The 18,239-nt window shown below is 39.8% G+C and overlaps 1 protein-coding gene across 11 annotated transcripts in view; it reads left to right on the top strand.

Annotated features, from left to right (window-relative positions):
• The first annotated feature begins 8,043 nt into the window (after nucleotides 1-8,043).
• ANKS1B (ankyrin repeat and sterile alpha motif domain containing 1B) overlaps nucleotides 8,044-18,239 on the top strand; it is a 1,348,113-nt gene continuing 1,337,917 nt past the window's right edge. For all 11 annotated transcript variants that reach the window (XM_031941007.1, XM_031941002.1, XM_031941004.1 and 8 more), the window contains exon 1: nucleotides 8,044-8,241. In XM_031941007.1, coding sequence (XP_031796867.1) covers nucleotides 8,108-8,241 — 134 coding nt within the window. In that variant the 5' untranslated portion in view covers nucleotides 8,044-8,107. The remainder of the gene's footprint in view (nucleotides 8,242-18,239) is intronic.

An 18,239-nucleotide genomic window follows, 5' to 3' on the forward strand; every position in this document is an offset into this window, starting at 1 on the left:
TCATGGACACTTTGCAACTCATCATCTTACTTGTTTTCTTGGCAGTGTTATTCTGCTGATTCATATTGAGATCTTTTTCAGAAAACATCCACTCATATCTCTTTAATCTTGTGATTAGGAAGCTGATTTTTTAAACTCAATGTTAGAAGTAGATTTAAAGCCAGAAGGGATCTTAAAAATGTTAAATCCAGCCTCCCTCATTTTACAAAGGAGAAAACTGAAGTCTAGAGAGATCAAATGTTCCAAGTTAACACAGTTAGAAAATGACAAAACTGGGATTCAATTCCAGGCCTTTAGGTTCCAAATTCAGTACAATTTTAATTTTCTTTAATTTTTCAAGAAAAAAGATATACTTTATTTTAATGGAAATGTCCCACATGCTCTAAAGACAGAATATTGCAAGAAGCACCATCTTCTAAGGGAACTTAGATTCATCACTCTGTATATGCTATAGTATAGTTACCTGATATAATATAAATGGGAATATTTTTATTTTTTAATTAAAATATTTTTATTCTCCCCAGTTATATGTAAAACAGCATTTTTGAGTAGTTATACATGTACATTCATTTTTTACATATTTCCTTATGAATCATGTTGGGAGAGGAAAATCAGAACAAGAGGGAAGAAACACAAGGAAAAAAAAACAGGAGAAAGAAAAAATGTGAACATAACATGTATTGATTTTCATTTAGTCTCCATAGTTCCCTGTCTGGATATGGGAAGCATTTTCCATCCAAAGTTTATTGGAGTTGCTTTGGACCAACGAACCACTGAGAAGAACCAAGTCTGTTTTAGTTGATCATTGTACAATCTTGCTGTTGCTGTGAACAATATTTCTCTGCTTGTTTCATTCAGCATCAGTTCATGTAAATTTTTCCAGGACGTTCTAAAATCAGCCTGTTAATAATTTTTTGCAGAATAATAAGATGAATAGGAATATTAAAATACATATTCTGGAGAGCGCAATGGGGTTTTGGTGGTTACCCTAAATCACCCGATTTGAAGCCACTGGTGGGAGATGTCAGGAACCTGCTTCTGAGAGATAATATCCCACTAGTCTATGAAATCGAGTTATTAGCATTGTTCAATAATAGATTGTTATATTTTCCCGGCTATATTAGTCATTGTAATTGCATCCCTCCCTCTTCTTGAAAAACAAGTTGGGTGAGAAGAAAAAGAACAGTATTTAAAAAATTTTCAAAAGACATACTCAGCTCTTCATGAGACATTTTTTTTTCCAAATGATGGGCCAGTGGTAAAGAGATGCTAGTTAATGTGAATACTCTTTTAATGAAGAAACATTTATTAAAGCACCTCCTCTGTACCAGACACTGTGCTAAACTGGGAGCACAGATGAAAGCAAGAAGCTCACAGTGTGATGAGGGAGATGACATGCAAGCAAATTATTTGATTTGGAGAAAAATAGATCACAAATAATTGAGAAAAAAGTTCAGGACATGTCTTCCAATGTCATGGAAATCTTAGGGCATTGATAAAAACTATATTCTACTATAGAAGGTCAAAAGTTTCAAGTCTTAGAATCACACCACCAATCACAATATTGCCAAATTTACTTTGAATCTCATTGGTTCCTGGTATTAATTAGATTCATGGAATTTTAGATTTGGAAGGGACCTGATGTTTATATTTCAACCATCTCATCTTATAGATAAGAAAACTGAGTCCCAGAAGGTTGCTCAAGGCCACTTGGCTAATTTGTGGGAGAACTGGGACCCGAGCCCATGTTTCTTGGCTTACATTCTAGTGTTTTTTCCAATACACCACCCTGTCTCTCATTTAGAATGGAAAATAGATTTATATGATAATGGAATAATTTTTTACAAGTTTAGAGAAGGGGGGCAGTTTTTTATTCAAAACTGAACCATGATTTAGCTTAAACAAACCTTGAAACTTCATGTTTAGGTTTAGATTCAGAATGTAAACTTTCTGTATGCTAGTTGAGTCTAAAAACAACAGCAAAAATAATAACAACTGACATTTACATAGCAAAAGTAATGACTCTGCTTACTCAACTCCACATCAATTCAAAGAAATCTTCCCATTTTTCTCTGAATCCCTCATCTTTGTCATTTTATATTACCTTAAGATATTTTGATATTTGAACAAATGATTTACACAGTATATACAATTTTAAGACATTGATCAACAATCTTTGAGATAAGAGCAATTTTAAAGCCCATTTTACAGGTTCAGAGACTTTAACTGATTTGCCTAGGCTTGCATAGCCCATAAGTATCTGAGCTGGGTTGTGAACCTAGTACTGGAAAATATCCAGGTGGTGACTTTCCTATTTCTATTTGATTGTGTAGCATTTATGAGGCAGCACTGTTTAATACAGAAGTGTCAAATGTGAAGACCCCACAGAGAGTCCACAGCACTTCTGAATGACTACTGCTGAACCAGATTAAAATGTAACAGAGAAATATTTAATAAAACATAAAAATATAGATTGTTAATTTGGGTCAGTTACCCCTTAAATGGACAGTAGTCTGCAGAGCTGGAAGAAGCTCTTACACCAACAAAAGTATAGATCCTTTATATTTTCATAAATGTATCATTCACGTGTGGTATAGTGAGGGATGTACTCTTTTCTTGAAATTCGGAAGTTGGTAACACTTGTTTTCAAGCCTGCCTCTGATACATCACTTGACCTCTTGAAAATCCAGGTAAATAAGACTATTAATTATAGCTAAATCGCCAGTCTGCATCAGTGGAGGGAATTCCCACACCAGAAGTTGCTCAATATCGATGAAAATTACTGGTTCTTAAACCACTGAATCTGCGTTCACTTCCCACCTTTGACAGTTACTAGTTGGGTAACTTTGTCACTTCACTTAGCTTTTTTGGGTCTCAGTTTCCATATCTGTAAAGGAGTTGGAGTAAATGGTCCCTGAGCTGCCTTCAGATGAGTCAGTGTAACAACAGTAAATCACAAATACAGGCTCGTAAAACAAGACTTTTTTTCTTTTCAACTGCAAGTTAGTTTCTCCGAAGTCTAACTCAACAGCTAGAAATGTGGATGGATGTGAAAATATCATTAAAGAAATGGATACCTGAGTGCCAGAAACTGACTCTGGGGATAAAACCTTACTAATGTCTTTCCCATTAGCGGTTGGGTTGCCAATGACTCAGGGCCCCTGGTCACTGGATCTTGCCTTAGCTCACTGATGACTAATATTTGTTGTTGATAGATTGTAGGGCGTGGTGGTGACTGGGTTCACTTTTCACAGGAGACCCTTGGAACATTTGCTTGGTGGTTCCTTCTGAAAAAAGGGCATTGCATCTAAGTGGTGAATGGATTGCCTTGTGTCATTTTCAAATTGAATTTGCTATTTCCTCACCTCCCATTTAGTTACTGATCTGATGGGACCAGTTTATTGGAGATGCATTCAATGAAATTCAATAGAACAAGCCTTCATTAAGAGCCTATTAAGGACCAGGTATTATAGTAGGTCCTGAGGACACAAAGATAAATGAGAATCAGATCTTACCTTCAAGGAGCTTACCTTCTGCCAAAGGAGTAGACATATACACAAATAAATACAAACTAAGTTAAAAAGTAAAGATTAAGCATTTTTTTTTTTTTTTTTTGGAGGGGAGTAGGGTGTGGGGAATGGTTTAAGGTACTAATATCTGGGAGAACTCTGGAAAAGCTTCCTATGTGAGGTTGTCCTTGAGCTAAGCCTTGGAAGGAACTAGGAATTCCAAGAGGAGGAATTGAGAAGGAAGCATTTCAGGGCATGGAGACATCTCTGCAAAGGTGCTGAGGTGGAAGATTGGTATTTGTCAGTTAGGTTATTTTATCTCATTCCTAAAATTGCTTTTAGCTCAAAATCCATCTCCCCTAGTGTTAACCTAAATTTATCTACTTCTCTATATCATAAAATGTATCCAACTGACTTTCACTTCTTTATACATTTTAGAACACATTTATTATCTAACCTCACAATCCAATCGATTTACAATTTATGTTTATCTCCCTTGTTCTCCAGGAGATACAACATGGCTTAGTGGATATGGAACTGGCCTTGGGATTGGGAAGAGACTGGGTTCAAGATTCACCTTTGACACGTACTAGTTGTGTGACCTGACTTTTCAGTATCAACTCTGGAATGTTATAAATTGTAGAAAAGGTACCAATCCACACTAGTATGGAGAGTCTACTCATTCAGGAATTCCTTGTACCAAAGAAAACAGTTGATCAATAATTATATATAGTGCTTATGATGTACCAGGTTCTATGCTAAATGCTAGGAATATAAATAAAAGCAAAAAGAAAGCCAAGTTCTGCTCTCAAGGAGCTTACATGGGGGAAAACAATACATAAAAGGGAGCTGAATGGTTAGTTAGGAGAGGAGTTAAATTCATCTATTTCTACTCCTATCTTGCATTTTCATACCACATTATTTGGAAATTAAGCCTGATCAAGGCTGTAGTGTACCCAAAGCACAGGAAGTTGGAGAATGTATGAATTCTCAAGTTAGGAGCAATTCATTTCTGATACTTTTGAGCTGTGTGCCAATGGATTGATTTCACCCAACTTCTGAATCTCAGCTTTCATATCTGTGTAATGGAGATAATATACATAGGATGGTTGTGAGGCCCAAATAGCTAAATTGTGCAAAGCAATATATAAATACCAACCACAATTCCAAAAAATTTACAGTCTGAAACCAAGATGGATTTAAAATTTTAAACTAATATCAAGAAATGCACCCATCCCTTAACTATGCACTAAGAATTCTAGTAACATGGCAACAAATATTCTTGAACACATATCAAAAGAGATAGCATGGTTCTAGATACTGTGGTACAAAGAGTTCTTAGACTCAGGGGACTTGGGTTCAAATTCCAGTTGTGATATCTGCTACCCATGTCACCTTTGGGATGATACTCAATCTCTTTAGACACTTCGTCTCTTCATCTAAAAATGGGAACAACAACAACAAATCACAAGGTTGTGAGGAAAGCTTCTAAACCAGAGCAGCTTGATGCAATGAAAGTCAAGCATAGCATTTATCAAGCACCTATATGTGCCAAGCACTGTACTAGGCATTAGGGGTACAAAGAAAAATTCTAACAACCATTACTCTTAAGGAGCTAACATTCTACCAACAGAGATATCATACCTATATAAATCATATATAAAACAAATATAGAGAAATATAAAAGAAATGCAAGATTACAAAAATGTCATGTAATCTAAAGAATCACGAAAGGTTTCGTGTAGATGATGCTCCAGTTTTATATCAACAGAAGATTCTACTAAGAGGAGATGGGGATGGAGGAATGAGTGGGAGAGAAAGGAAAGAATTCTAGGTGTGGAGAATGGCCAGTGGTAAGGAATGGAGGAGAGAGAAGATGGAGTACTATGTGGGAAGAATAGAGAGAAGGCTAGTGTGACCAGATCTCAGAATGGGGTCTGGAAGAGGGAGTAAGATACAATGAGGCTGGACAGGTAGGTTGGGTGAGATTGGGCAGGGCTTCAAAAGCTAATCAGAATTTCTATTTTACAGACGATAAGGATTCACTTGGGTTTAATGAGTATGGAGTGACAGATCTGTATATAAAGAAAATTATCTTGGCAGCAGTGGGTAGGATGGGTTGGAGTGGGGAGACACTCCAGATAGAGAAACAATTAAAAGGTGGTTGTAATAATTTAGGTGAGAAGGGACCAGGGCTTGAAACAATGTGGTAGCTAGAAAGAAGGTTTAAGTAGAGAGATGGAACTAGAATCAAACAATCTTGGTTTGAATCCCTGTCTGGGCCACTTGATATGAATGTAGCCCTGGGAAAGTAATTTGATTTCCTTGGAGGGAGTTGGCACAAGGTAATTTCTAAGGTATCTTCCCGCTTTGATTCCCTTTCCTCCTTTTATTACCTCCTTTTCCTCCTAAGGAAACTGAAACCTGAGAGAAAAAGTAAATTATTCGCACTAAGCCAGGCATCTAGTCAATGGAGGAGCTAGGACCAAAATCTTGGTGTTCTTCCTTCTTGTACAAAACGTGCTCTTGGTCCTGCATAAAATGGATGAAAAATCATGTCTGTCTGTCACCGATATTACACTTTATGTTAATGTCGGAGAACATTCAATGATTCCCTTACCACTTATTTATTTTATGTCAGTAATTATGCAAAAACTACAGCTCTGATGACCCTTGAAAATTAAAAAAAAAATCTCAAACTGAGACCAATGGCACAGGAAGGACATAAAACCATGCTTTTATCCAGGCACACGTGCTTCAGCCCAATCCACCATTCAACAAGCTTTTATTAAACACTAATTTCCAGGCACTCTGATAGGTGCTGAGATAAAAATAAACATAACATAACCCTTGCCCTCAAGGAGCTTACACTCTTATTAAGAGAACGTACACACAGAAATGCATACAGAATAAATACCAGGCGATTTGGTTGTGGTGGGCGGCAGGCTCTAGCATCTGTCGAATGAGGAAAATGTAAGTGGGGCTTGAATTGAGTTTCGAAAAATAGAATTGTGAGACCGGAGTGAATGGAGTGTACGTTCTACCTCAGAGAGGTCAGAGGGGCTGGGGAAAGTCACCGATCCGATTGCCGGAACCCCTCTGGAAGACAAATATTGACTCTCTTTTCCATCTCTAACCTCACCTCCGTCTTCTTCCTCCTCTCCATTCCCTTCTCCACTTTCACCTTCGTCCCCATCCCTATGTTCACCTCCGTTCTCTTCTCCATCTTCACCTTCGTCCCCATCCCCATCCCCATCTCCATCGTCATGTGGAAGGATCCTCTTCAGCATCCTCCTGGGCCAGAGCTGGAGCCGGCGCCCGGGGTAGCATCCACACGGGCAAGGCAGGACGATTCCTGTCCTCACACAGTTAAATCGCTTCCCAAGGAGACGGGAAAAGACTCCCTAGATTATACCCTCTTCCTCATCCCACCTCCCTTCGTCTCCTCCTCTGTTCGGGTCCCCCTCCCGGCTGGGAGACACCTGCCCCTGGCTACACAATGCCTTGCCCCCGTGGCAGCCTGAGGGGCTCGGCTTGAGGAAAGCAAAGCAATGTCCCCTCCGTCTCAACCTGTTCTCCGGTGCGAGAGAATTAGAGCCACCTACCTCTCCCCGCCCTCCTTAGCCAGCTCCCCGCCTCCCCCAAATCCCTCCCTGCCCCACCCCAGATCCCCGCCCCCACCAGAACCCCCCCACCTCCCCCTTCCCTCCCTGCTGCACGCTCAGCGCCTCATCTTCCCCCAACCTTGCTTAAGCAGAGCCGCGGCCCCGGCTGCAACCGGGCCACCACCGCCAGCAGCACCAGCAGCACCAGCCTAAGCGGCAGCAGCAGCAGCAGCGGCGGCAGCACCAGCAGCATCACCGGCAGCAGCAGCAGCGGCGGCAGCAGCCCCGCTTCCCTATAGCTGCATCCCAGCCCAGGCCCGCCGCCGCCGCCGGCAGGCAGCGTGCAAGCAAGCGAGAGAGCTCGGCCGGGGACTGGGAGCAGGGAGGAGCAGCGCGGCCGCCGGGGCTCCCAGAGCTCGGAGCTGTCCAGCACCTCCGATGCTAGCTCCGGTCTCCCGGCAACGGGCCTGGGCGCCAGCCCCGCTTCCTTCCCCGGTCCTCGGCTCTCAGCTCTCTCCCGGCGCCAGCAAAGACTCTCTGGCTCTCGCCTCCTTCTCTATTCCCCACTGCCCACCTCTCCCCGATCCTTACCTTTCTCCCCACCCCCACCTCTAAAAAAGCAACCTGTCCCCTCTATACCCCAAAGGGAAAAAAAAGGCCCCTGGGTTTTAGGTAGGAAATCTTCATCCTCTGAGCTAGCACCCCCCCCCCCTCCTCAGAGAGATGCTTGAATTCCCCTCAGTAAAAGCTGCGCCCTGAGGAGGAAGAAGAGGAAGAGGAGGAGGGAGAGGTGGGGAAGGTAGAGAGGTGCTGGTGACTCTCCCGTCTGGCTGCAGGAATCTCTCCTTGACTGAAGCTTTCTCCTGATTTTAGGGTGGGGTGGGGAGGGGCGCTGGATTTTTTTTCGGGGGGGCGGGAGGGGCGGGAAGTAGGAGCATAAGGTGGGGAAAGAACTCCCCCTCGCCACCCTTCCCGGTGCGGGTGCGAGTGATTATGGGGAAGGACCAGGAGCTATTGGAAGCGGCTCGAACTGGAAATGTGGCTCTGGTGGAGAAACTCCTGTCTGGGAGGAAAGGAGGGATCCTAGGCAGTGGTTCCGGGGCTCTGCCACTCTCCAGCCTGCTAAGGTAAGGACGTGCCCCTTTCCTTCCCCTTCTCCCCCAAGTCCCCCGACCCCACTCAACAATATGCCTTGGGATAAATAATCATCTTTCTGTTGCTCCTTGTGCTCGGTAGCTTCTAGAGTGTTTTCTTAAAACGGAGTATGTTTGGATACGAGAAGGGGAGATCTTCCAGGTAAACGTATCTTGTAGATCCTCAGAGAAATTTTAAATGTTCCTCTCCTCAGTGCCTCGGTTGCTACTGTCTTCCCCTTCCCCTTCCTCCTCTCTCCCCTCACCCTCCACGGGATGCAGTGTGCAGAAGTCGTGCATCTTTATGGCATCTCTGGATAAGAATTAGGGTGCTTTTCTTGGGTATTTCCATAAATCGTGCTTATTATAGTTGCTGTTTCTAGCCTTGGCTCCCTCCTCCCATTCCCTCCCATTCAAATGAATTTGACAGGGAGTCGCAAGCTTGCACTTCCTTGGCAAAAGCCTTAGCCCGGAGCTGCTCTCCCCACTTGCAGGAGGCACGAGCTGGGCTCTGGGTCACGGTTTCACAAAAAAAGAAGAAAAAGTGAACCTTGGAACGAGATGTCACTGCTCCCTGAGAGTGTGTGAAACTTGATGGAGCAGGTTAGGCAGCCAGGAGGCTGGGCTTTTTCTGGACACAGCTGAGTGCAACTCAGTTATTAGAAATATATATATTTATCGGACTGAAAGTATCCGGATCTGGAGAAGATCAAAGGCAGGAGATGGTAGAGGCATCTAATGAAGAGTTGTTGCAGGGAAAAGATATTCTTACATTACTTTTGAAGAAAGGATTGTGAGGGTCTGAATGCAGCTGGAGATGAGACTGAGTGGGATGATTTACAGATCATGGACTCAATAAGAGTTGAACTAGTGGGCAAATGTATTTATGGGGAAGAGGCGGATCAGATTCGAAGCCAGGAAAATACTGACTACTGGGTCAGTCAAGAAAACATGAGGCAGCATGGTGTGGTACCAAGTACTGAATTCTGGAGTCCCAAGATCTGGGTTCAAATCTTAAGTTTGTCATTTGCTCCCTGGATGACCTTGAGAAGGGGAAGGGAATAAGCATTTATATAACACCTACTACATGCCAGGCACTGTGCTGTACCCATATCTCGTTTGATTCCTACAACAACCCTTCAAGGTTAGTGCTGTTATTAATCCCATTTTTCACTCGAGGAAACTGGGGTTCAAAGAGGGTTGGTGACTTGCCCATTGTCACACAGTTACTAATCAGCTGAGTCTGACTTTGAGCTTTTACAATAGCTGCCTTTGGGCAAATTAGTAAAGGACTCTGGCCCCTAGCTTTCTTATCTGTAAAACACAAGGCTTGGATTATATGGCCTTTAGACCTCTTCCACTTCTGGATCTAGAGTGGACATATGTGGTGTTCCATCTTTTTAAGGCTCCATCTACTTTATTTATTCTAGATATATGCATCTCTCTCTTTTCCTCTCCCTCTCTGTCCCTTTCCTTCTTCCTTCTCTCCCTCTCTGTCTCTCTGTTTTACTCTATGTGTCTGTTTCTCTGTCTCTCTTCTCTCTCTGCTTTCTCTCCCTCTTCTCTCTCTGTCTCTACTACCTCTCTCCCTCCTTCCCTTCCTCTCTCTATGTCTCTCTGTTTGTCCATATATAATATATATTTGCCTCACCAACTGTGTTAAAGGTATTGAACCTCATTTAGAAGAAAAGTATGTTCTTAAAACTCTTCTTTGTTGTTTCCCAGCAAGTGGTTGAAACAAACTTTTTGGCTATTCTTAGTTAAATAGTGGTCAATGAAGATAACTTTCTAATTGTTTGCATATGAGAGAAAAACGAAAATGCTTCTCTATGTGTATATTTCTCACTAGAAAGTAGAAGCAGAACTATGTAGTAGAAAGAGTACTGTGCTTGGAGTCAGGAGGACCAGGCTTCAAATCTGACTTCTGCCAATTTGTAGCTGTGTGACACCAGGCAAATCACAGAACCTCTCTGAATTTCCTGCGACTGTTGAAAACTTATCTGCTAAGTGACTGTGTTCTTCATTGGTGTGGGTCATCTCCCTCACCGATGAAATCATAGGGCTCAATTGAATAAAATAAATTACTAAAATTAGTGTTTTACCTCTGAGATTAATCTTCAGTCTGCTATCTTGCTCATACATAGTTCTTTATGTGTTGTCTCTCTCATTAGACTGTCAGTTCTATGAAAGTAGAAACTGATTTTTGTTTTTCTTTGTATTCCCAGCACTTAGCACAGTTGACACTTAAAAGTAACTCTTGATGGGGGTGGCTAGATGACACAATGGATAGAGTATCCACCCTGAAGTTAGAAGATCCAGAGTTCGAATTTGGCCTTAGATAGCTAAACACTTATTAGCTGTGTGAGCCTGAGCAAGTCACTTAATTCCAAATTGCCTCACCTAAAAAATTGTTCTCCACTTGAATAATTAAAAAATGAATAAAAAATGAATGAACGTAGCAAAACAAAAAAATTGGGGGGACAAGGAGAGAAGTAAACATATTTCTTCATAGCAGTAAGACTTATTTAGAATTCAATGTACAGAATGATCAGCAGCTACTTCCATAGAGTTTTACAAAATGTTGATGGTTCCTGGACATCTTGTAAATGGCACAATTTCACTGTCAAGTTCAGGTTGGAGGGGTAGAAACCCCTCATACATCTCTATCTTGCTACAGATCCACTGACCATTCTTAGAAAGGCAGAGTTTTTATACATAACATATACTGTTATTTGATTACAGGCATAATAGTGGCCTGTTTATACGTACCTGATCAGAGGTAAAATCCTTTCATCTGTTTTTACTTGTAGTAATAGATAGGATACTAGGGCTAGATAGTTGAATACTCCAAGGGGAGTATGTTGAATACTCCAGGGCGGGAATAAGGGTAGAGAAAGAGCAATGACAAAGACTTAAGACCTTATTAATGCTTTGCTTACAGTAAAAATTTCATTTTACCATAAAGAATGGTGCTTCAAAGTAGATATATTTATGATAATTCTTTTGATGCTTTAAAAATTACCATTAATCTCCAATATCCCCCAAATTTTCCTTTTAATTGAGTACAATTAAACAAAATAAATCAATCCATTTACCTTGCCTGATGGCATATGTTCATTCCATACCCATAGTGTATCTGTCTACCATAAGATGTACAATAGTTCTTCGTTAGCCTTCTAAGATCAGATTGATTATTGCATTTATCTGAATTTTTTTCTTTTACATTCTCATGGTAAGTGTGTATGAGGTTCTCTTGGTTCTTATTACTTCCCTCTCTACCACTTCTAAAAAAGTCTCATATATCTCTGAAATAAAAGACACAAACTAAATTCTTTTATGCTACTGAGATCATTCTGCTTAAGCTTAACTGTATCAATGCAAGGCATTTTCTTAAATTTCCTTGAGTTTCTAACTTTTGGCTTTTTAATATATCATTATATTGCATTGGTATGCTCTAATTTGCTCAGTTTTTCTCCCAGTCAATAAGAACTATCTTTGTTTTAAGTTTCTGCTGCTACGAATTTGGTGCCATCTGTGGAACCTGGCTCTATGCCTTGGATATCCTTGGGGTATATGGGTCATGATTTTTGCAGGCAATTGAAAATAGCCTTTCCCCAATTTCACTATTTTGGAAAAAAGGAGGAGCAGGATGAGGGGGTGGGATTAGATATTTTTTAATGTCCCCCCTAACTCTCAATTTCTGGTCAATTTTTTGAATAAACACACCCAGTCTTTGGTGATCATTAGCCACTAAATACAAGGCAAATTTGTAAAATAAAATAGTGTGTTTGACTTTGAAAAGAATTTCTTTGGTTAGAAAAAGTATGGCTTTGTCACAAGGTGCTAATTTTTTTTGTACTCCTAAAAACAAAACAAAACAAAAACAGTAACAGAGAAAAGTTCCTAGAAGGATTTGTGAAAACAAAACTCCTCTCCTCCTCAGTGCTTTCTCTTCTATGCAACATTTGATGTTCTGCCCTTGAGAAAACTCACTGTGGAAAGGCTGTGTGGAGGTGGGTTTTCCTGTGGATAAGATGAAAACTCACAAATGGCACGCAATTTTCATCATTCCATTATCACTTTAACAAATGGCTCACTTTTAGAGGAATTTAGTTATAGGGTAATGGAAAATTGGTTCATTTTTTTCTGATGAATCAAATCTAATTACTCATGAAATGTAATTTGCACAAGACTTTGAAGTTTGTGTGTCTTGGCATAACTTATCAAATGGATGAAGCCTTTTATTTGTGAGCTGGGTCACAGATGATACAAGATTGGGCATCTGGAGACCTGAGTCCTAACCTTGGGGAATCGAAATTTCTACATTTAGAAAATGATAGGCAGTTAGGTGGGAAATGGAGAGAGTGCAGGGCCCTGGAGTCAAGAGGACAATTAGGAGCTATGTGACCCTGGGCCAATTACTTAACCCTGCTTGCCTCATTTTCTTATCTGTAAAATGTAAAATGAGCTGGCAAACTGCTCTGGTAGGTCTGCCAAGAAAATTCCAAATGAAGTCAGAGAGAATTAAGCATGACTGAAATGACTGGACAACAACAAAATCAGAGTGTCAGTTGAGGTGATCTCTCCCCATTTTAGAATTCTATGTTTATTTGTAATGTGAGGCATTGGATGATGTCTCAGGTCACTTTCAGTTATAGATTGTATGATCCTAATTCGCTTTTAACCCTTTGTCATTAATTTCCCCATATGTAAAATGAGAGAGGTAGTTTGACTAGATCAAAGGTCTTTAACATTTTTTATTTTTTTTTGGTCATGGTCTTCTCTAGCAGTCAAATGAACCCTCCAAAAAATAATGATTTGAAATAGCTAAAGCAAATGATGGTTTTCAGTTAGAGATGAATGAAAATATACACATGACCCCTCCTTCAATCTATCTCCATGAAATTTGTCTTCTCACTCTTTGGGACTTTAGGTGAAGGATCCTTAGATTACATTAATTAAGGACCCTTAAAAGCTCTATATCCATGTTTCTAAATTAGAAATGAGAGGCATCATGGGAATAGTGGAAAACACTTGGACGCAGAGCCCTCAGAGACCTGGACCTGAGACTTGCCTTTAGCATTTAATAACTAGGTAACCTCAGATATGTCATTTTACCTCTCAAGTCTTCTTGTCTTTCAAACAGTACTCAGATTGCCTCCTCTATAGGGTTGCTGGGAGAAAAGTACTTTGCCATCTTCAACTCTGTATTATGAGGCAGCTTGGTACAGTAAATATAGTGTTGGACTTGGCAAGAGATTGGTTTGGACAGTGCTTCAGATATTTATTAGCTGTTTAAACTCTGAATTAATTACTCTCTGTGCCTCAGTTTCCTCATCTGAAATGTAAGGATCGATTTTAGAACCATAGCTTCAGAGCTGGAAAGAACCAACTTCATTTTGCTCATGAGAAAACTGAGTCCTGGAAAGTCTAAGGGATTAGGACCATTAAGAGTCAGGAGGACCACAGGGCTAGTGTTTGAGGTGTCAGATTTTCCTGCTTCTAGTTCCAGTATCCTATCCATTATTCTAAAGTGCTTCTTGCTATACCATCCTACTCCTTACATCAGATGACCTCTAGGATTCTTTTTTAAATCTATGATATGAGAAAATGTGAGTTATTATTCATTTAAAATGTTCCAATGGATCGATGAATTCATCGATGTGGACATTCCTGTCAGGGATGCAGATTGCAATTTATCCTTGACTGGCTATCCTGTCTGACTCTCCTGATGAGAGTCCTTTGAGAAGAGCATCCGTGTTCTTCCATAACTTCTCGAGAGGTTCTATTGAATGTGCTAGAAGTTCACTTAGGTTTCTTCTGCCATTTCAAAGATACTATTTGTGGTACTTTGCTAAGTGTGGAGCTGTTTATCTATTTCCTCTTATTCTATAGTCATGTGTTAATCTGACCCTTTTTGTACATACATTTTTTGGATGTGATCCTTTCCTCTAGTTCTTTGAAGTTCTTCTTTGGGAATGTATGTACATGCATGTATTTTTGAGCATATTTTAAAATTTAATTTTAAAAATAACAATATATTTTCTCCCACCCACCTCCCCTCTGCCTTCCTTTCCAAAGAATAAGAAAATTCTTAACAAAGATACATGGTCAAATAAAACATATTGCCCCACTGGTTATATTCCTTGGTTATATATTGGACTTCTGCCCATCAAGTCCTTCTCCATGGCCTTCTATATGATTCTCATTTTTAATTGCTTGGAGATATTATTAATATACAAAAAAAATAAATTAGGGGTCCATTTTTAAATAACCTAACAATTTCATCTTTATGGGTGGCTATCCATTTAATTTTTCTTCACTTCCGCAATTTATTTTGGCCAAATACTACCATTCCCTTGTTGCTAATTTCCATGGGAGTTCTTGGAAAAGCTAGCTAATGTAGGACTTTCCCAAAGATACCAGTGATTGCCTTGTGTCAATTAAGTGTGCAAGAGCCCTATGACTGGGAGCTGAAGTGTGTATCTGTGATGGTGCATTTTCCAAAAAAGGGTTTCAGAAGCCTGGAGCTATTACACAACTGTAGCAATAGTGTTTGAGGAAGTAGGTCAGCCGAGGTTGTGGCCATTTAATTACCCAGGCGAGCTCAGTCTCAGCACAGTTAACAGAACAGACTTGGGAGCTTATACTCAGGCAAAGTCATTCCAGATTTCAGGAAAAACACCTCACTCTCCATTTCTGAAGAATATAATTACTAAGGATGTGGCCTTGGGAATTAACCGTCTGTCTCATGTAATGGGAATGAATTTTAGTCTGGGAAGCTGATTGTGAAATGTTTTGAGTTTTACTTAGTAGAAGGGACCCGAGAGGCCATCTAGCCCAACTCAGTCTCTGATATATCCTTTCTTCAATATGTTCTATGGCAGGTCGTCCAGCCAGCCTCCACTTGGCTACTTCCTATGATGAAATATTTCAAGAACCTAGGCCATTTTAAATAACTTTTTTGAAATCGATTTTTATTGATGTCTTTGATTTTTTATGTTAGCCAGATTTTGCCCTGTCACCTTTACCCTCTTTCCTCCCAGAGACCCAGTCTTTCAATAAAAAAATTTTTTAAAGAAAAAGAGGAATAACAAAAAATCCTACAAAACCAACTGACATATTGAAAAAAAATTGATAATATATGGAAAATTCCACAGCCTCTCCCCCTTCCTCCCCCCTTACAAAGAAGTATGGAAATATTGTCTTAATGTCTCCTTTGGGGCCAAGTTTGTTCTTTATCATTTCTGAGCATTCAGTTTCGATTGTTTTGTGGTCATTCTTATTATCTATATTATTATAGTCACAATGTATATTGGCTTCCGGGTTCTGCTCAATGATTTTTAGCATTTCATACTTCTTTCTTATAAGGAAAAAAATCTCTCTTGCTGTAATTGGGGGTGATGGGAGGGACAGCATAAGGAAGCTGAAGAGGCATTGGATTAAGAGAAAACACAGCTGGCCATTGTATTACCAGTGTGATCTTGGGTAATTGAATCAATGGACCAATCAACCAAATTACTCATGATTTTATATTTATATATGTATATATAAAACATATGCATCTGTATATATGCATATATACTGTGAATGTATACATACATGTACATATCTATATATATATATATTATACACATTTGTGTTTGCAATATACAAAATATTTCATAGCCTTGGCCCCCCATTTATGCAAAGGAACAGGGAAAGATATCTTCTCTTATCTTTTCTTTGGAATCTGGCTCGTTCCTTATAATTTCCCAATATCCATTTTGCAAGAACATTTCTTAAGCACCTTTGACACTTTGGGACATACAAAGACAAAAAGATTGAAACAAATCCTGCCCTCTGGAGAGCTTATATAGTATTTGGTGATTAGGGGGAGATGGCATAAGTATACAACACAATATATCCATACATATACACACACACACACGCCAATTCAAGGTAATTTGTTGGAGGATGATATGATTCTTTGGGGAAGGGGGGGAATCTCATGTAGAAGATGAGAAAGAATTTAGGGTACTTGAAAGAATTTAGGGATTTCAAAAAGAGTGAAGTGAAGGTGGAACTGATGTGGAAAGTGAAATATGGTTCAAAGTATGGGGAACAGCTAGGGTAAAAAAAAGTACAGAGATGGGATATGGAATCTTGGGATATGGAATCTTGGGTATGAGGATAAGTAAAAAGGCTAAACAATAGAGTGTGCAAAGAGCATGATAAAACTGGAAAGACATAGGGTCATGAAAAGCCAGACATAACTGAATAATGACCGCAATGTCCTTAAACCCAGATTGCCTCAGTTTCCTCATCTGTAAAATGAGCTGGAGAAGGAAATGGTAAAATGCTCCAATATCTCTGGTCATAAGGAGTCTGGTATAAGTGAAATGATTGAACAACAGAAGTTGGGATCAGGTTGTGAAAAAGATGAAAAACAAACAGGAGGAGTAGGTTTTGATCTTTCTTGGTTTTACTTTTCTTGCTTACAAAATGAGAGAATTGAGTGCAATGACCCATATGGTTCCTTCTGGTTCTGACTTCATGAAGCAGCTATTTGGCAAAGTGGATGGAGTGTTGGATTCGGGAAGATATTTTTGAATACTTATACCTCAGGTATTCCATGTGTGATTCAGGGCAAGTCCCTTCTTCTTTTTCAACTTCTCTTTCTTCATCTATAAAATGAAAGCAACAGAAATATCTACCTCAGAGGGTAGATAAAATAACATGTAAAAAGTGCTCTGTAAGAGTGATTGTTAGCTTATTATTATTCCAGCTATGATGAGGGCCAGCCTTGAATACAGGACTTGCATCTAATACATCCTGGTTGTGTGACCCCGGGCAGATCACTGAAACTCCCAGTGCTCCCAAGCCACTCACCAGGTCTGTATAAATTGCAGAGAAAGTGCAGACTCACATTGGTAGAGAGAATTCCTCACCTCGAAGTTTCCCACAGCAAGGAAATCACAGATCTAATCATTTTATCCTTTTCCTACCTGGATTGTAATTCTTCTTCCTCCCCAATTTCTAACCCCAGGTGCAATACTGAATCAATATAATGTTCTAGGAACTAGTTCTTTGAATATCTGAAGACCACTTTCATGTCCTCCCTAAGGCTTTTTCTTTCTTTCTCTCAAGGTTACACATCTCTGTTTTCTCAAATTGTTTTTTTATGTGATAGAGTTGCTACACCTTTCATCATGCTAGGCAATTTTCTCTGGACGTGCTGCCCTTCGAATGTGTTGTCCAGAACTCTCCCAAATTCTTGTGACAACCTTTGGCCTGTGTTGGGACATCCTTGGTCTGAATACTTTTGTCCTACTAAATATGCTCAAATCTCTTCAATATTTATGAAATATTCATTCCACCCCAATTCTCATACAATTATAGTATATATATAAATATATAATATATAATAATATATATATAATATATATGTATATTTACCTCTGTCAATTGTCTATTGACATCCATTAATTCTTTACCATCCACTCCTTTGTCAGTGCTCTATAAATTGCCTTTTATCTCCAACTATCTAATGACCCCTGGAAATGAAAGTACATTTTTACCTCCCCCTTAATGGATGTCTCCAAGCAGAGGATGGACACCTGTGGAGTGTAGGGCTTTCTTCCCTAGTACAGGTTGGACCTGATAGCTACAGAGATTCCTCCCAACTCTTAATTTTGTACTCTTGTGAAAGATTACCAATGAACCCCTAATTTCTACACTCAACAGCCTTGTAGTTCCTGACCTCTCTACAGCTCCTCCTTCTTTCAGCATACTCTTCCTCACTCATGAAATTCCTGGGGTTCCTTGTTGCTTCTTTGACCAAACATATTGCTAAACTTTTTGGTGTTTAAAATTGATGGAAACCAAGTCCTAACCCACTTTGTCATAAGTTATTCCCCTCAAGAACTCCAATTCAACCAAATTATTTCTTATCCCTTCTACTCCAAGTCCTATTTCTGTACTTTTGTCACCAGCTATTTCTTATGGCCAGA

Source organism: Sarcophilus harrisii, chromosome 5 (assembly GCF_902635505.1).
Source record: "Sarcophilus harrisii chromosome 5, mSarHar1.11, whole genome shotgun sequence".
Taxonomy (NCBI): domain Eukaryota; kingdom Metazoa; phylum Chordata; class Mammalia; order Dasyuromorphia; family Dasyuridae; genus Sarcophilus; species Sarcophilus harrisii.